The sequence below is a fragment of the Myotis daubentonii genome, chromosome 12 (genome assembly GCF_963259705.1).
Source record: "Myotis daubentonii chromosome 12, mMyoDau2.1, whole genome shotgun sequence".
NCBI lineage: Eukaryota > Metazoa > Chordata > Mammalia > Chiroptera > Vespertilionidae > Myotis > Myotis daubentonii.
Genome location: NC_081851.1, coordinates 58,710,603 through 58,730,921, shown reverse-complemented (window position 1 = coordinate 58,730,921; position 20,319 = coordinate 58,710,603). Strand labels below are relative to the sequence as shown.

At 37.2% G+C, this 20,319-nt stretch overlaps 1 protein-coding gene across 6 annotated transcripts in view; it reads left to right on the top strand.

The window, feature by feature from the left end:
- Positions 1-20,319, top strand: part of EML4 (EMAP like 4) — a 159,293-nt gene that overhangs the window by 34,142 nt on the left and 104,832 nt on the right. The window contains exon 1 of one of the 6 annotated variants that reach the window (XM_059659986.1): positions 18,601-18,848. The exons of 1 other annotated variant lie outside the window; for it this stretch is intronic. In XM_059659986.1, the coding sequence (XP_059515969.1) occupies positions 18,782-18,848 (67 nt within the window). In that variant the 5' untranslated portion in view covers positions 18,601-18,781. Of the gene's footprint in view, positions 1-18,600; positions 18,849-20,319 lie in introns of those variants that run through there. 4 more of the 6 variants (XM_059659988.1, XM_059659987.1, XM_059659983.1 and 1 more) reach the window with 4 other exon arrangements.

Genomic DNA, 20,319 nt, shown 5'->3' with positions numbered 1-20,319 from the left:
AACCTGACCAGGGCAGTATGTTTATCATTTTTAATCCTCACCCAGTCTTACAAGATAGATAATATTCTCTGTCTTTAAAAATTTTTTAGAAATCTGAATTTAGAGCCATTAAATAACTGGAAAAGCTACAAAATTAATGACATAGATAGCTTTTGAATCCAGGTTGGTCTGACTCTCTTGTCTACTATATGGCAGGGATTGGCAAACTTTCTGTTAAGTGTGGCCAGGTAGTAAATATTTTAGGCTTTGTGGGCAGAATTACCCTGTTGTTTTTGTAGAGTCGTCTTAGACAATACCTGAAAGAATGGGTGGGGTTGTGTTCTGATAAAACTTTATTTATGGACACTGAATTTCATATAATTTTTATGGGTCCTGAAATACTATTCTTTGTTTTTTAGCTATTTAAAAATGTAAAAAATTATTTTTATTTTGCTGGTCCTAGAAAAACAGGTGATGGGATCAGATTTGACTCGTGGGCAGTAGTTGGCTTACCCCTGCTGAATGGCTACTGTAATTGTTTTTTCCCCTACCAAGCATATGGAAATGAAGAATTCTTCTGACGGTTTTTTAGAATAAACTAGTATTATTAGGTATAATTACAAGTTAGAAATAAATTTAGGTAAATGTTCCTTTGAGCTAAGATATTCATGAAATGCTATAATATTTTAATTCTTCATATTACCATACCATATGCTTTGTGAAATCATAAATATTCAACTCTTAGTCATTCCTATTAAATTGTCATTTGTTCTGGATTCATTAAAAAAACTTTGATTCTAGGTTAAAGTATATAAGGTGCTGAGGTAATTTGATTCTCCTGGTAAGGGAAAAGGGGTGTTGGAATATAATGAAGTGTTCTCAAAAAAGACGATTTGTGCAGAGTTTACAAAATTGGTATCTTAGATTATAATTTTTCATTTATAAACTTGACTTTGTAGGGTGAATTTCATGTAAGTTTGGCTTGTGTGCAACCTAAAATACTTCCAGATGTGATCACTGATATATGGTTCTGAATTAAAAAGCTTAATGAAATCTTACAGTGTTGACAAATCAACACTAATAAAAACCTGTCCTTACATATAGTAAACTTTACCAGCAAACATTTACATTTTAGTATTTGGTAAGGAAAAGAGATACACTAAAACTAAATTCCAATTTGACCAATAACAGCTATAGCTGTAGATGGCGTTGAATTAAATGGTCCTTTATAAGGACTATCTGGTTGATGCTGAGTCAACTCCCCCAGCTTGCCTGACCTACAATAAGCACTCAAAAAATGTTTGATGTTAAATGGAGAATTCAAAAGATCTTTTAGCACAAAAGAAAAGTTCTTTTTAGGAATTGTTAAATTTAGTGAATCAGTCAGATTCTAGACAATGGAGAAATTCTTTGTATTAATACTGTGTCAGAATCATTTAGTGGTTGGCTATTGCCTATAGTGTGAAATTCAAAAGCCCTCTTTCATTTGTCCCAGCCTTCGTTTCAAGCCTTTTCATTCTCCAGTGGTAACAGACTATAGTCAATCTTTATTATTCACTCATTTATCCACAAATGTTTTCTCACACTAGAGACCCAGTGCACAGATTCGTGCACCAGTGGGGTCCCTCGACCTGGCCTGCGCTCTCTCGCAATGCGGGACCCCTCGGGGAATGTCAGATAGCCAGTTTCAGTCGATCACCACATGCCTGATCCAGACAGGAGGGAGCCTGATCTCCACAGGCCCGATCCAGACAGGAGGGAGCCCAATCCTGTGCGTTGAGCTCCTGTCCCCTGGTGGTTAGTGCATGTCATAGCAACAGATCGTTTGGTCACTTAGGTTTGTGTTTTTTTTTTTAATATATTTTATTGATTTTTTACAGAGAGGAAGAGAGAGGGGATAGAGAGTTAGAAACATCGATCAGCTGCCTCTTGCACACCTCCTACTGGGGATGTGCCCGCAACCAAGGTACATGCCCTTGGCCGGAATCGAACTCGGGACCTTTAAGTCCACAGGCTGACGATCTATCCACTGAGCCAAACCGGTTAGGGCTGGTCACTTAGGTTTTTATATATAGATTGGAATGTTCTCTCTCTCTCTCTCTTTTTTTTTTCTGCCTAGCCTGTTTTGTTTAGACTTTAAGATCTAAATCAAACCTCTTTTCTTTCAGTAGGACCACTCTTGTCCATCATGATATTTTTTGCCTTCTAAATTTTTAGCACTTATCACCTGTCATTTCTTGGTAGTTACTCTTGTAGTGCTTTGCGATATTTCTTATAAAAATATTTGTTTTGATCACCCCCGCTAGATGTAAAACTCTTTGACAATAGAGACCATATTTATACTTGTTTTGATATATCTTAGAACTTGGAAGAAAAGCTAAAACTTAACGAATTGGCCCTAACCGGTTTTGCTCAGTGGATAGAGAATCAGCCTGCGGACTGAAGGGTCCCAGGTTCGAAACTTAATGAATTGCATATTTATGGTGTAGAAATTTTTTTCTAAGATGCATTATTTCTCTTTCTTAACTTTTGTTTTGAAATAATTTCAAAAGTTGTAAAACTTAACACAAAGAACTCCTGAATATTCTTTATACAGTTGTTAACATTTTGCCACATATGCTTTATAATTCTTTCTCTACATACATTTATTTTCTACTGAACCCTTTGAGAGTAAGTTGCAAATATAATACCCATCTATCCCTAAATACTTCAATGTACATTTCCTAAGAGTAAGCTCTGAGTGACCAGCCGCAAAAGCAGTAATTTTATTGTTATAGTTTTTTTATTTAATTGTGAATAAGTTTGAGTGTTTGTGAGTATTTTATATGCTACTTAAATCTACATAAATGTCTGAAAAATGAAAGATTGAGTGACGTGTGAAAAAAGTCAATCATATACTGGTGGGTGTTAAATACTAAATGATAGAGGTGAAGCTTATAAGAGTTTAGGAAAGGTAGGGTTCCATGTTGAATAGAATAAAAGGAAGAACTTCATAGAAGTAAGACCTATAGTGGGTCCTGAAAATAGGATATGGGGAGGTGGGTGAAGTTTTGTCAGGCTAGAAAGTGAACTGAATGAGCATTAACAGGAGTAGAGGAAATGGGCTTGGATGCAATCTTACGTTGATACAAACTGGAGTAGTTTGAAAGTATCGGAACCAATGGATTGATTCCCTCTGTCTTTTGTAATAAAGGTTTAAAGTCACTGTTTTAAAGTATGACATGCCTAAAGGGGTAAGTTCTAATTATTGAACTACTTAGATGTTTAAAATCTGCAAATAAAATGTTGTTATAGACATTGAAATCTTTATGCCTCTGGGAAGGTTATTATACTTTCTCATTGAAACATGAAATTTAAGTTGTATAAACTGCTCCTGTTAACTGCATAGTGTCGCCAATGTTCTCACTAGGGTAAGATTTACCCTTTGTCTTGATGGATAATATAAACTTAGGCTGGCAGCAAACAGTAATAGTTTCTTCGCAGGCATGTAATAACCCACTTAAAAATGGTATGTAAACATATATAATGGTTCTTTTTAGTTATGGTACTTGACTGCTTTGGGACATTTGTGATTATCTGTTAAGATTATAATGTTTTTGTTGTTGGTTTTAATTCTTAATGAAAAATTTCTTATTTTTTGCACATTTTACTTACAAAGTAGTAATATGGTGTTTGAAATTTGAACGAGTATATATAAATATTTTTTAAATTTATTGATGTGAGAGAGAGAGAGAAACATTGATTTGTTGTTCCCCTTCTAATATATTCATTGGTCAATACCTGTATGTGCCCTGACTGGGAATCAAACCCCAAACCTTGGTATATGGAACAATGCTCTAACCAATTGAGCTACTTAGCTGGGGCTGAACTAGTGTATATTTAAAGTCACCTTTAATGAGTTAAATATTAGACTTCCAAATTGATTTTTCAGTATCATTCAAAAAATTTTAACTGGTTCACATTTTAAAGAGAAGTAAGGAAAATATATTAAAAATAGCTCTGTAGCAAATATTTCTAGCTACGTATGTTTTATCATAGGAAATCACAATGTTATAAATGGTTTAAGACTGTTGAGGGTCAGTTTTAGAAAGCTTCCATTCCCCAATAAGTTGCTGCTAAAATTCTCTTACTTCTCATTAGAACTTTTTCCTTTCCTATTTACAGATATATTGGCATGGCATTGACATTTACTGAATGTGTACATTACTTAGTACCATAGTAAAGGCAGATTATTATTCCTTTCATGCATTGTGTATTTCATAATATTTTGCAGTGTTTCTTTTAGGGCACTATTGTACCATTGTGTAGTTCAGGGCTTGGAAATAGGAAAGCATATCTGCAGGTATTTTTAAAGCAGTTGCTAGAGAAAGAGGAGTTGGCAGTATTGTATAGTAATAAAGCACAACAGGAGTTTGGAGGCCTGTGTTCTAGTTCTGGTTCTGCCCTTTGTTATGTAACCCTGGAAGTTAGTTCTGCATTCTCATTTGATTTACATGATCTCCAACTCACCTTCTATAATTATATCATTTGTGCAAACAAATGATCATATTAGTGCAAATGTATTAAGAGCCAAGTTTTGGAATACCTCTGCTTCAGGTGTAAAAATGTTAAAATTTTATAAGTCCCCCCCACCCCCCTTTTAATGTAAACTTTAACTGAAGTATAGCATAAATACAGGAAAAGTACACAGATGACAAAACATTACCAGAATCCCAGAAGCCCCTTAGTGACTCCTAGTCACTTCTCCTCCCTCCCCTGTATAAGGGTAAACCACTACCTTGACATCTTAACATCATAGATTAATTTTGGCTGTTTTTGGAATCATTCAGTATGTCTTCTTATGTCTGCCTTCTTTTTTATAAATATAATTTTATTGATTTCAGAGAGAGAAAGGGAGAGGGAGAGAGAGAGAAACATCAATGATGGGAGAGAATTATTGATCAGCTGCCTCCTGCACACCCCCTACTGGGGATCAATCCTGCAATCTGAGCATGTGCCCTTGATGGGAATTGAACCTGGGACCCTTTAGTCCACAGGCCAATGCTCTGTCCACTGAGCCAAACCAGCTAGGGCTTGCCTGCCTTCTTTTTCTTAGCGTTATATGTGTAAGTCTTGTAGAGTTGTAGTTTGTTCATTTTCATTGCTGTGTGGAGTTCCTTTGTATAAATATACAGTTGATTAATCCAGTCTCCTATTGGACTAATCATAAAGAAAAAAAAGAGTTAAATTGAACTACATTAAAATTAAGACCTCCTAATCTTCAGGATTCTCATTCTAATTTATATTTTTATATACTGTTTAAGTGACTTCAAGTTACAAATGGGTACTTCAACTTAGTTAAGTTAGCCTAATGTCTCCCCCTTTTCTTTTTCATAGTAGCCATATGAATATTGCCTTGCTGTCTTTACTGGAAGAAAGGAATAGTTTGATCATTGTTTCAATAACATAAAAAGTTCTAGAAGCACACATATAAAAGATTAATAAAGGCAATAATTTAATACTGTGTAGGGCAGATACAAGAATTACAGTTTTCATATTTTGCAACTAGTTATAAGGTACTTTTGTGTTTTCTTAAAACTAGTATAAAATTTAAGAGTATTGATGACAAACTTATTTAGATATATTAGCTTAAGTTAATGTTCATAACATTTTCTCACACAATTATATAAGCTGAATGTGTAGGATTTTAATACTCATTTCATCAACATTTATCAAGCAACTATTATGTGCATAGTCATAGAACTTTTTTATTGCCTATATCAGGCATTGTGTTAAATGGTGATTAACACAAGTTTGTGATCCCTAAAATTTTTCCAAACAAATCAATGAAACCAATTGTAGAGGATGAAGATATTTTATCATTTTAAATTCAGTTCATTCTTTATTAGCTCTTTATTAAGGCAACAACTTGAGTGGTAGACACAGACTAATGACAGAATGTCAGGCAATGGATCTAGTACAGGGGTGGGCAAACTTTTTGACTTGAGGGCCACAATGGGTTCTTAAACTGGACCGGAGGGCCGGAACAAAAGCATGGATGGAGTGTTTGTGTGAACTAATATAAATTCAAAGTAAACATCATTACATAAAAGGGTACGGGTCTTTTTTTTCAATAGTTTTATTCATTTCAAACGGGCCGGATCTTGCCCACGGGCCGTAGTTTGCCCACGGCTGATCTAGTATGAACTTAAATAACACAACTTATGTCTAACACAAATCCCTCTATAAATATCATCCAAAATGGAAAACATTTTTATTTGTATTTATTGATGAGAGAGAAAGAGAGAGAGAGAGAGAAAAAGAGAGAGAGAGAGAGAGAGAGAGAGAGAGAGAGAGACTGACTTGCTGTTTCACTTATTTATGCATTCCTTGATTGATTGTTGTATGTGCCCTGACTGGGGATGGAGCTTGCAACCTTAGCAAATCGGACAGTACTCTGACCAACTGAGGTACCTGGTCAGGGTCCAAAAAAGAAAACTTTTTAAAAAAATGACCTGGTATTTGCTTAGCTGATTTTTTAATATATAGTGAAGTTTGTATTTTTGAATAGGGTAGGCAGAGCTGTTTCCAACTATTTAGCTTTTTCCTTTATCTGTTTATTGTCACCTGCTTAGCTTAGAATTTACAGGGTTCATTTTTATTTTTCAGTTCATTGAGAATGGACCATTGATCAAAGTGAAGGACTTGGACTAAATGTTTGCTGTTTAAGGGGCCTTGTTTATTCTGGTTTTCTAAAAAATCACCAAGAACTTAATAGCTTAAAATAACGTTCATGTTGTTGTATATCACATTATTGTGGGCCATAAATTTGGGCAGAGCTTAGCTAGGTTCTTCTCTAATAAGCTCACGTGGTGATATTTGACTAAAGGTTAGACAGTTTCATTTACATATCTGGAACATATCTGGATAGCTGGCCGGCTGGGCTTGCTGGGACTGCCAAACTGAGCGTGTATATGTGGCTTCTCTAGCATGGTGGTTCAGAGTAGTTAGACTTCTTAAGTGGCAGCTCAGTACTCCTGGGGAAAGAAACCAGAGTCTTACAATCTACAAGACTTATTAATACCTAGTCCTGAAAGTTATACAACTTCTGTTAGTCAAAAGCAAGCCACAGGGCCAGCCCAGATTTAAAGGAAAGGACTACATAAGGGCATGAATACTGACTGCATGGTGTGGTGTGTTTTTGGGGGGAGAGGGTCATCTTTGAAAACGATGCCATTGTTTCTAAGAGTATGTTTTATGCATAGTATGTATAAAACTTATTTTTTAACAGAATGGTATTCAGATATTGTAATCCAAGCTTATTATTGTAAACTTAAGCTATCTTAATATTTTCATTTCCCTATAATAGTTTCAGATTTACAGTGAACACCAGTATACTACCACAACACTTGTGGTAGTCTCACTAAAGATTTTTGGAGGAAAAGAAGTCCTTTTCTTAAATTATAAAAACGAGCATTCATAATTCCAGCATAAGCACAACTACTCTCATTTATGTGTTCCCTGTTCTTTTTCATTTAATGTGGATTTTTTTTATCCTTACCGGAGGATATGTTTATTGATTTTAGGGAGGGAGGGAGAGAAGGCAGGAAAAAGAGAGAGAGAGAACACAAGAATGCAAACTCAAACACAAATGTACCCTGAACGCAAATGTGCCCCCACTGGGAACCCAGTCCACAACCTAGGCATGTGCCCTGACTGGGAATCAAATTTGCAACATTTTGATGTAACAAACACTCCAACCAAATAAGCCACCCAGCTAGGGCTCATGTATTTTTATAGCTATTGCTTGTGTGCATATAATTTTTGAAAATATGTGAAGTTTTTAGATTATTTTATTATGGCCTGGTAAGTAATGAGAGTCTGATGTTTTCTTGAATGGCTACACCACTGTTTCTAACCATGCTGCTATTTGGACAATTAAGTTGCTTCCCAACTGAGAAAAGCTCTCGAATCCAATGAAATGTTATCCTATATAATAAAAAGCATAATATGCAAATTGTCTCCTCAACCAGAGTTCTTCCGGGAGTTTGACCAGGGGTGGGCTGGCTGGGGGAAGGGAGGGAGGCCCTGGCCAGCAGCAATGGCAGACAGCCGGGGGAAGGGAAGGAGTACCCAGCCAGCAGCCGCTAGGGACCCTCCCAGTGCACAAATTTCATGCACTGGGCCTCTAGTTGTTTATAACATTTCAGTCTGAAACTGGTTATGTGCAAAGTTTATCCCACCCGACTCACATTACCTTAAGAATTGAAACTGATGAAATAAATGGCAGAGAAATAAAGAAGTTGGAAGGAAGAAAGATCGACTTTAGTCCTGGTTGGCTTTGAAACTGCATTAGAAACAAAGAAGTTAGAAAAAAGCTATATTTTAAAGTTTGATGCAGCATTTTTGTCAATTAAGTAAATTATCATTTTTACCAGTATTCTGGCAGTTATTTTCAGAGTTGGGCTGAGTAAATTTCCTATTTAAAGTTTACCTGCAGGTTTAAGTATATTAGAAACTTTCAGTTTAAGTACTAAGAATAGATATGTATATTACATTTCTAATGAATTGTATTCCTCTTTGTTGTGGAACTCCTGTGAACTCTAAGAATCAGTAACCAGTTCATATCATTTGCTAATATACACTGAAATAACTACAATTTCACCAATTTTTACCTATTTTGAGCTGATTAGAGAGGGATATTCTAACGTTGAAATCTATAGTGTTAGGGATACAGAGTCTTGTAGAAGATCATTTATGCGTCCTCTTACAGTGATACAAGATGATATTAACTTATCAAGGCAGTTAAATTTTGTTTTATTAAAAGATTTTTCAGAGAAAGCTGTTCTTGATTGTCCAAGAACAGCTTTGTTCATTCTGTCTAGAATTAACCTTTACTGTAAAAAAAATTTATCTAACATATTCTTCATATTCTATATTGAGTATATTTAAATTTCATCTTGTTTGGCCATCTGTGGAAACAGATGGTTGCTATTTTTCATATAGTAACTTTACATACTTGAAACCTAACATTTATCTTTTAGGGTGTGCTTGTGTTTGAATTAAGTTATCTACATAATACAGATTGACCTAAACAGCATTCTGCCCATGTGAAAGATGCTCTCTGGTGATTATTAAAATATTCTTCTGGCCTATTGTTTAGTCATGTTTGTGTGTGTATGTATTCATTGTCTTAATGAGCAGTTAGTTAATTGAAATTACATTGCTCCATTGCTGGAACTATCTTTAGAACATGTGCCCAAATACAAGATCTATCAACAAATGTTATAGCAAAATGCCTCACTAGAGAAAATGGTGTGGACTTAATCTGACTTTTGAATTGTATATTTGCTCTGGGGAAAACATTGAGAATTTGACCTGGGCTCTAATCATCTCATTTTTGGCAAATTCTTGGAATGTTAAATTGATCCTGGGATTAATTTATGGGTCTGAGTCAGATCTGGGGTGATCCCAGAAAATTATATCGGCCTCTGCAAAGTGTACTCTAGGACATCTCATGTGTTCTACACTTGAGACGTACTACTTAGATCTCTCATTTAAAAAGATTTCTTCAAAGAAGCCATAGATTTAGGATAATGTAATAGTCAAATACAAGAGAGCAGTAAGAACATGGCACAACTGATCCTTCTGTTCCTATTCAAGCTCTTTGTCAGCTACATCACAGGTTTAAAATCAGTGATCTAGCCAGCCAGTGTGGCTCAGTGCTTGAGTGTTGACCTCTGAACCAAGAGGTCACAGTTTGATTCCAGTTAGGGCACATGCCCAGGTTGCGGGCTTGATCCCCAGTGTGGGGTCTGTAGGAAGCAGCTGATCAATGATTCATCATTGATGTTTCTATCTCTCTCTTCCTTCCTCTCTGAAATTAGTAAAGTATCCTATATAATAAAAGCCTAATATGCTAAGTGTCTGGTCATCTGGCCAGCCGTTCAACCAATCAAAGCGAAATATGCTAATGGTATGCTAAGGCTGCTTAACTGCTCGCTATGACATGCACTGACCCACCAGGGGCAAACAGTTGACCATTTGCTATGACGTGCATTGACCACCAGGGGGCAGACTCTCTGACCGGTTGGTTAGCTTGCTGCTGGGATCTGGCTGATCAGGATTGAGCGAAAAGGGCCGGACATGCCCTGGAGCCCTCCCGCGGTCCCTCCGTGGCTGGCCAACCTCCTGCGACTCTCCCCAGCCCCAATCATGCACCGGTGGGGTCCCTCAGGCTGGCCGTCTCGCAATCCGGGACCCCTTGGGGGATGTCGGAGAGCCAGTTTTGGCCCAATTCCACAGGCCAGGCTGAGGGACCCCACTGGTGCATGAATTCCTGCACCGTGCCTCTAGTACAGCCGTGGGCAAACTATGGCCCGTGGGCCAGATCCGGCCCGTTTGAAATGAATAAAACTATTGAAAAAAAAGACCCGTACCCTTTTATGTAATGATGTTTACTTTGAATTTATATTAGTTCACACAAACACTCCATCCATGCTTTTGTTCTGGCCCTCCGGTCCAGTTTAAGAACCCATTGTGGCCCTCGAGTCAAAAAGTTTGCCCACCCCTGCTCTAGTATGTATATATACTAAATAAGTGATCTAATCCAGTCTGATAAGAAATCGTCTTCCCAGTGTCAAAATTATTGAGAAGACTTGTTTGAAATATGGATGAATCTTATCCTAAATATATATACTTAAAATATTAACTAATGGTTGAAAAACCAAAAAGTTTATTTCCCATGTCTTAATATTATTCATCACTCTAGGTCTGCATAAAATATAACTATTTGGGGGGATTAAGTACTATTTAAAAACAACAAGGCAATGTATGGGAGTGAAAGTAATAAAAAATTACAACTGCAGGATTAAGATATTTGATTCACTTGGAAGAAATAAATATGCTTCTCCCAATTACTACCCCTTCTCACATCTCCAAAATAACTGCTTTCTTCATTTCTGATAATATAGTGTAGTTTGCCTGTTTTTAAGTAGGATCATAAAACATGTATTCTTTTGTATCTGGTTTCTTTTTTAAAAAATTATTATTATTTTATTTTTGTCCTTACTTGAGGATATGCTTTTTTATTGATTTTTAGAGAGAGAAGGGAGTTAGAGAGAAACATCGATTGGTTGCCTGCCATATGTGTCCCAACTAGGAATCCAACCAGTAACCTAGGTATGTGCCCTGACTGGGAATCAAACCCATACACCTTTTGATGCATGGGACCACATTCCAACCAACTGAGCCACTCAGCCAGGGCATGTTTGTGTCTGGTTTCTTTTGCTCAGTATCACATTTGTAAGATTCATCCATATTGTTGTTGTATGTGGTTGTAATTCATGCAGTATCGTTGCAGAATATTTGGTTATGTGAATATGCCACAATTTACTTGTTCATATTTGGTTTGTTTCCAGTGTTTGACTCTTATGGATAACTAGAGGCTGGGTGCATGAAAATTCGTGTACTCGGGGTGGGGAGTTCCTCAGCCCAGCCTGTGCCCTCTCACAGTCTGGCACCCCTCAGGGAATGTCCACCTGCCAGTTTAGGCCTGCTCCCTGGGGGGAACAGGCCTAAGCTGGCAGTCAGACATCTCCCTGGCAGCCCGGGAGCCCTCAGGGGATGTCTGAGTACAGCTTAGGGTGGCTGTGGGGAGCCTGCCTAAGCCGCACTCAGACACCCTTAGTGCTGTGGAGGAGGCAGGAGAGGCTCCCGCCACTGCCACTGTGCTCACAACCATCAGCCCAGCTTGTGGCTGAGCAGAGCTCCCCCTATGGGAGCGCACTGACCACTGGAGGCAGCTCCGGCGTTGAGCGTCTGTCCCCTGGTGGTCAGTGTGCATCATAGCAACCAGTTGTTCCCCCATTAGGGTCAATTTGCATATTACCCTTTTATTATATAGGATGATTCATGTACATACCTCTTAGTACACATGTGTACACATTTCTGTTGGGTTTAATCATAGGACTGAAATTGCTGGGTTATAGGCAAGTGTTTATTCCACTGTAATGGATAATACCAAATAGTTTTACATAGTGGTTGTACCAGTTTGTAGTCCCACCCACCAACAGTTTCAGGAGTTTCTGTTGTTCCACATCTTCACCAACACTAGATATTGTTAATCTTTTCATTTTAAGCTATCTGATGAATGTTTAGTGATTTTTTTTATTGTGGTTTCTAATTATATTTTCTTGATTATTAATAAGGTTGAGCACCTTTGTGTGTATTTATTGGTCAATTCATTTTTATTTATTTTTATTTTTTTATTTTTTTATTAAATCTTTATTGTTCAGATTATTACATTTGTTCCTCTTTCCCCCCCCCCCAAAACTCCCCTCCTCCCAGCTCCCGCCCCACCCTCCGCCCTCACTCCCCACCCACTGTCCTCATCCATAGGTGCACCATATTTATCCAGTCTCTTCCAACACCTCCCACACCCCTTTCCCCCCCCAAGAATAGTCAGTCCATTCCCTTTCTATGTCCCTGATTCTATTATGATCACCAGATTACTTATTCACTTGATTCTTAGATTCACTTGTTGATAGATGGATGTTTGTTGTTCATAATTTGTATCTTTACCTTTTTCTTCTTCTTCCTCTTCTTAAAGGATACCTTTCAGCATTTCATATAATCCTGGTTTGGTGGTGATGAACTCCTTTAGCTTTTCCTTATCTGTGAAGCTCTTTATCTGACCTTCCGTTCTGAATGATAGCTTTGCTGGATAAAGTAATCTTGGTTGTAGGTTCTTGGTATTCATCACTTTGAATATTTCTTGCCATTCCCTTCTGGCCTGCAAAGTTTCTGTTGAGAAATCAGCTGACAGTCGTATGGGTATTCCCTTGTAGGTAACTGGGTTTCTTTCTCTTGCTGCTTTTAAGATTCTCTCTTTGTCTTTTGCTCTTGGCATTTTAATTATGATGTGTCTTGGTGTGGTCCTCTTTGGATTCCTTTTGTTTGGGGTTCTCTGCGCTTCCTGGACCTGTAGGTCTATTTCTTTCACCAGGTGGGGGAAGTTTTCTGTCATTATTTCTTCAAATAGGTTTTCAATATCTTGCTCTCTCTCATCTTCTGGCACCCCTATAATTCTGATGTTGGTGCGCTTGAAGCTGTCCCAGAGGCTCCTTACACTATCTTCGTATTTTCGGATTCTTTTTTCATTTTGCTTTTCCAGTTGGGTGTTTTTTGCTTCTTCGCATTTCGAATCTTTGACTTGATTCTTGCGCTCCTCTCATCTGCTGTTGGGTGTCTGTATAATATTCTTTATTTCAGTCAGTGTATGCTTAATTTCTAGTTGGTTCTTTATCACAACATCGAGGGTCTCATTAGATTTCTTGAGGATCTCACTACATTTATCGGCGGTCTCACCAGTCTTTTCGAGGGCCTTACTAAGTTTATCGGCAGCTTCTAGACAGTTCTTAAGAGACCTTAAAAGTGTGGTTCTGAACTCAGTATCCTCCATTGACAGTTTTGTCCTGTTTCTTTGTCTCCGCATTTTTTATGCTTTCTTGGTACACCCCCTAGTGGTCTTTGTGCGCAGTCTTGTTGCCTTTAAGCCTTGATTGATGTCGGCAATACCGGGGGTGATTTGACCTCCAGGCTAACTGGCTATGAGGGTCCGCTGTGTCTGCAGTGGGAGGGCTTCTGTGCTGGATCTCTAGGGCGGTGCTAATCTAGCGTTTGCCTAAGGCTATCTGGCAAATGGTTCTGTACAGGGCTTGGGCGGGGCGGGTCCCCGGGGATCTACAGGGCGGGCAGGAGCGAGCAGTTATGGCTGCTCTCAGTTCCTTCCCCAGGGGCTCTGCCTCTCAGAGTCCCAGCAATGGCTGCAAACCTCGGAGAGAAAGCTGCCTTCGAGTTCCGACCGAAGCCAGACAGTCCCGCTTCTCCCGTTTGCGTCTGGGTCCCTAGAGACTCGCCCGGATCTGGAGCTCAGAGTCTGAAACTCCCTCCCAATTGAAAACAACAACCGCGCCCTCCGCTGCCAGCCCGCTCCTGTGTGCACTCCGCACCTGAGTATTTCACTTCAGCACTGCGCCTCCTCTGAGTCTGGGTATGATATTCTCTTTCCTCCTAGTTGTAGAATTTCCACTCAGCCAGCCTTCCTGTGGTTCTGGATGATGTCTGTTCTGTCCTTTAGTTATATCTCTGAAGTGGTTGTTCGAGGGCAGCAATCTCCGGCGTTAACCTATGCCGCCATCTTGGTTTCTCCTGAACCGCTTTCTTCGGTCAACTCATTTTTCAATCAGACTGTCTTTCTAATTGATTTGTAGGTATTCCTTGTATATTCAGGATGTGAGCCCTTTGTCAGTTATATGTTTCAACTACTTTCCCCTATTCTGACTTTCCTTTTCACTCTTAATGGTATCTTTTTATGAATAGACATTCCCAGTTTTAAGATTGATTCTGTTATCTTATCCTTCTTCAGTAGTGACTTCTGTGTCTTGTTTATATTCTAAAAGCTTTAGTATTTGTCTTTCACATTTCGATCTACAATCCACCTGGAATTGACTTTTGTATGTGCTGTGAGTTGAGTCAATTTTGTTTTTTGTTTTTTTTCTCCATATGGAAATCCATTTGACCCATCATTATATATTGGCATGACTCTTGTTTCCTCAGATCTCTAAAGTGCCACCTTTGGTCTTTCTATGGCTGTTTTTATTTTTGGGTTCTCTTTTCAGTTCCATGAGTCCATTTGTAAATTTATCTTTCTCTTAAGTTATAGTTTTGTAATAAGTCTTGATATCTAATAGAGCAAGTGCTCCTCTTTTTTTCCTTTTCTTCGAGAGGGTTTGTTATTCTTGACCCTTTGCTTTTCCATATAAACTTTCAAATAAGCTTATCAAATTTAATGCATATGCATGTACACACATGTATGCATGCACACACAAAACTGTTGGAATTTTTTTACGTATTGTATTAAATTTCCAGATCAGTTTGGGTAAAAGTGACATATTTTCATTGAGTCTTTCACCCATGAGCATAGTATATTTATATGATTATTTAGGCCTTTTGTTTCTCTTACCAAAATTTACTAGTTTTAAAAAAATACTTTTTTATTGAATTTTAGAGAGAGAAAGGGAGATGGAGAAACATCGATATGAGGGTGGAACATAAATAGGCTGCCTCCTGTACACCCCCTACTGGGGATCAAGCCCACAATCTGGCCGTGTGCCCTGACAGGGAATTGAACCAGCAGCCTTTAGGTGCTTAGGACCGTGGTCGGCAAACTGTGGCTCGCGAGCCATATGTGGCTCTTTGGCCCCTTGAGTGTGGCTCTTCCTAAGCCTTAGGAGTGCCCTAAATAAGTTAATAACAATGTACCTACCTGTATAGTTTAAGTTTAAAAATTTTGGCTCTCAAAAGAAATTTCAGTCGTTGTACTGTTGATATTTGGCTCTGTTGACTAATGAGTTTGCCGACCACTGGCCTAGGACAACACCCAACTAACTAAACCACACTGGCCAGGGCCCAAAATTTACTAGTTTTATGTTCAGGTCTTGAACTTCATTTATTATTTTTATTCCTATTTATTATTTATTACTATTATGAATGATATTTTAAAACATTTTCTTTTTCTGTTCATTGCTAAGATACAGTTGATTTTGTGTGTTGACCTATGTTCATCAACCTTGCTAAACTTGCTGTTAATTCTAATAATTCTAATAAGCTACCTATATATTTTTTGCCTGTGAATGATAGTCATATTCTTCTTTTCTAATCTTTATTTCTCTTGACTTATTGAACTGAGTAGGATTGCAACACAGAATTGAAGTGGTAGGAGGTTTTTTCCCCTCCTTATCTCAAAAGGAAAGCTTTCGGTATTTCAACATTAAATATAATGTATTTTTTTGTATATGCCTGTTCCATTTACTGTGGGTTCATAACCAATTAAGAATTTAGTGGCATGAAGCATCCATTTATTATGATCATGGATTCTGTGGATTAGGGATTTACATAGGGCACATCATAAAGGTTTATCTGCTTGTTGTCTGAGGGGTTGGCTGCAAGATGGAAAGGGCACAGGGAAGGAATGATCTGAAGGCTCATTTATTCATAGGTCCTCTCTACCTGAATCCTTCCATGTGGTCTCTTCATGTAGGCTAGTATGAGCTTCTTCACAGCATTGTAGCTGGTTTCTCCTAAAGCAAGCATTCCCAAAGAGAGAAAACCAGGTAGAAGCTGTATCTTTTTACAACCTAGTCACAGAAGTCATATGTCTCATTTTTGCTATACCCTGATTGGAACAGTCAGAAGTCCCCATCCATATATAAAAGGAGGGAACATAGATCCTGCTTTTTGGTGAAAGGAGTGTCTGTTAGACACATTGTAAGAAGAGCACTTGGGATGGCACACATACATATATATTTGTATACGTGTGTATTTAGTTAGAAAAATGCACACAATAGGATCTGCCGTGAATTTTTATCAGATTAAGAATGTTCCCGTTTCTTCATAATATGAATTTAACGGTTTTGTTTGAATGGATATTAAACTTTATAAAATGCCTTTTCTCTGTTGAAATGAAAATGATTTTATTTTCTGTTAATGTGATTAATTTTGTTAATTGTAATAAATTAATAAATTCAACTTGGTCATGATTATTATCTTTTTTAAATATATTAACACATTTGGTTTGCTAATACTTTTATTTATTTATTTTTGAGGATTTTTGCATCTTTGAAAGCTCCTTGCGGGTAGGAGCCAAATCCCACTCTGGCTCTTAATAATGTTGCTATGAACATTCAAGCGCAAGATTTTATGTGGGCATATGTTTTTATTTTTCTTGGATGTATATCCAGAATTTGGCATATTTCCTAATCTGTACCTGGCATACCACATTTCTTTTGTACCATTATATTTCCCATTTTGTCTACTTGTATTTTACCTACTAGAGACCCGGTGCACAAAAATCGTGCACTGGCAGGGAGGGTCCCTCAGCCTGGCCTGTGCCCTCTCTCAGTCCAGGACCCCTCGTTCCTAACCACCCACCTGCCTGCTGCTCCTTACCTCTTGGCTCACTGTTCCTTAGCACTGCTGCAGAGGAGGGAGAGGCTCCCGCCACCTCCACTGCACTTGCCTCTGTGAGCCCAGCTTCTGGCTGAGCAGCACTCCCCCTCCCCCAACCCCCCCGCCCCCCCCCCCCCCCCCCCGCCCACACACACACCGTGGGAGTGCACTGACCACCAGGGGACAGCTCCTGGGATGAGCATCTGCCCCCTGGTAGTCAGTGCGCATCATAGCGACCAGTCGTTCTGCCAGTCGTTCCACAGTTCGGTCGATTTGCATATTAGGCTTTTATTATATAGGATGTGGTCTCACCTGAATGTCCTTTATTTCCAACACATTGCACACTCCCCAGCCTACTTCTATTTATCTTTTAAATGGCTCCTAGATTTTGGTGAATCTTTACCAGGTATTAATCAAAAGAGAAGTGTTTTCCCAAGTCTCACTTGAGGAAACACTCTTTTGTCACAAAGGCTTTTTGTTATTATTAATCTAGATCATTTTGCTTCATTCCTCTGTCTTTTATTAGCTTTGTTGTTAATTTATTCTTATCTCAATCTTTATAGTGCAACTCTTAAATGTTTAGGTTTTATCCATTGCACACTATTTCTTTGGTGTGTATTTATAGCAGTCATGTTGTTTCTGTTTTACCTTAGGTTGGTTTAAATATCCTTTTGTCATTTATAAATATAAAGCTTAAAAGCAACAAATTTAAGAGATAAACTGCCAATAGTTTCTTTGGACACTTACTTCCTTGTGTTTGCTCGTTGATTAGCCTTAGGTTTACAAGTAGTTATCAGAAGAATAAATACATACTGCATTCATTAACTTTTACCTGGTTTACATGGTTTTGTAAGGCAGACTGAAGATATTTATAATTTGGATTACTTTATACATTATTTACCTATTGTAAGCATGAGTGGTTTAAAATTGGAATATCTGACCAGATATAAATTGTTTATTATTATAGGTCATTTACTAGTGCAGTTGTATTAGTTTAAAATAATTTGAAAAGTTAGCGAATTAAGAAAAATGACTGTTCTCATTGTTAATTACATTCATTATATTTAGTGAAATAGTGATAATAAAACAGCCATGTTAATCTTAACACTTAGGTTTCAAAAATCAATGAAAAGTGATAATTCTTTCATTTTCTTTACAGTTTATGTAAATTTCATTTTACTTTAAACAAAAGCAAAAGGAAAAAGGAAATGTGACTTGCCACTTTGTCCACACATTGTTTATTTCCTAGTAGAGAAAATACTCACTTTGGGGGCTTTACCTCTGTTATTTATAGAAACTATTTAGTATATTTGTGTTTCAGTTTCAGAAGGCAAAACCTTTTTGTACCTTACTCTTAACCGAGTAAAAGATGATTAGAAAAGTAGTACCCGAGGACAACCAAATTATTGTAGAGAATCTTCATTTAGTGCATTAATTCATGTGCTTCTTCCTACGCCTGGAGTTTAGCCACTCCTCAAAGCAGCCCAAGTTTTTTGTCTGAATACTACCTCCTTTTTGTCTGCGTGCTCTGTCTGCTCTCTCTCCTTCAGTTTCTTTGTCTCTCTTTATAAATAAGTAGAAAACCTTTCTTTAGTTCAGAGAGCAAAGATCCAGGAGAAGAGCTATCTTAAGAAGTTTTTATTTGTGCCAACTAGAAGTGCTTTGTGGTAGGCCATCTGGACTGGAAGATTTCCTCAGAATGTAAAATATGTCGTGAGATTTAGAAAGCTGGGATTTGCCCTGGACTATCTGGGAAGGCAGCAGGAAACGCAGACAGAACTGGTTTATGTTGCTTGTGAAGTAGGTGGCAAGAATGGAAGACAGCTTGCCTGGTCTCGCTTCAGTATATGGTTCCTCTGCACTTACGAACTTCTGCACTGGTAACGTACCTCTCCTTTCCTGGGAATTCAGACCTGTCCCACAAACTTTACTACTTGTGACAAAAGAAGTCTGAGGAGTTTAAAATAAATCTAGATCCCTTCCTTTTTTTAAAATCCCTGCTCCCTTTAGAAATATGTATCAATAATGGCATAAAGTATTTAAGACTGTAACCACTGTATAAACAAATATATTTCTGTTGTGAAGGCATAGTGGACTTTGCTCAACTTGTTCTTTCCCTGCCGCCCCCAAAAAGGTGGTCATTATATTATGGGGGGGGGGGGAATGCGATTAAAACAGCAGATTTTAATGGAAAACAATAAAAGAGTATTTCTTAAATAATAACAAATAGGAAATTCTGTGGTTAAGCTGAATGTTTGCTTCTATAAAGTCTAACCAAAAAAAACTTCATCAAAAGCAGTTATCTGAATATCTGTTTTTAATTCTGTGTTAAATTAAGTAAGATTTTGAAAAAAGACCATTTTAATTGTGAATGAATTTTGGAGATAGAAGGAAGTGAAATCCTTTCCTGGGACTCGTCATTGTTCTCAGAGTACTGTAGCAAAATGTTTTTAAAATTTTCTTAACACAATTTCTCTTTTAATTTATGCTAGTAGGTAAGTTTTTAATAAGAATAACCTACAAGGAAAACACAAACTTAGTTTTTAAAAATAGAAAATAAGCCAACAACATAATTCATGTTAATTTCATTGAAACCAGAAATTACTCTTATTTTCATATAATCATATTGTTAGCAGGAGGTAATGAATATTGTCATTTACTAAAGAAATAAGATATGTGAGCTTTAATAGTTAAAATGCCTTATTTAATTACAACTTCTTTGAGAGAAAAATTTGATTAGAAAACATTAATTATTACATAATTATAAATATATATTCATATTAGCTGCTGTGGTTGTATTAATATATTTTATTATGGTTTATTTTCAAAAATAAATTTTAGCTGTTATAGAATACATAGTGCATGACTTCTTGATATAGTACTTAATTTATTTCTGTCTTTATATGAAAATATTTGAAGACAAATTCCATTTTAGAACAAAACAAAAAATCATTTAGTTTTAATTTGTTATAATTTACTAATGTGATAAATCAGTTGTAATTTTGTTTTTTGTGTTTTGAAGAAGTATTTAGAGACTGGGTCTTCATTTGGCTGCATTATATTGATTTTTATGTCTCTTACTAGCCTGAGAATATGCCTTTTGAACATTATGCTTATATTTATATTTTTGCAGAAATGTTTTCATTCACTATGCATCAAAATCTACAAATTAACCAAACTTGTATTGAAATTTTGGGTTCAGTACTAAATAGTTCACATCATAGACTAAGTTCTGTTATGTGTTTTACTGAGAAAATAATTAAATTTTGTTTACAAAGAATTTTATTTTGTAGAAAACTATAAGGAAGGAAAAAATCCCATGAAATCCCACTTTCAAGAGATATACCTTGA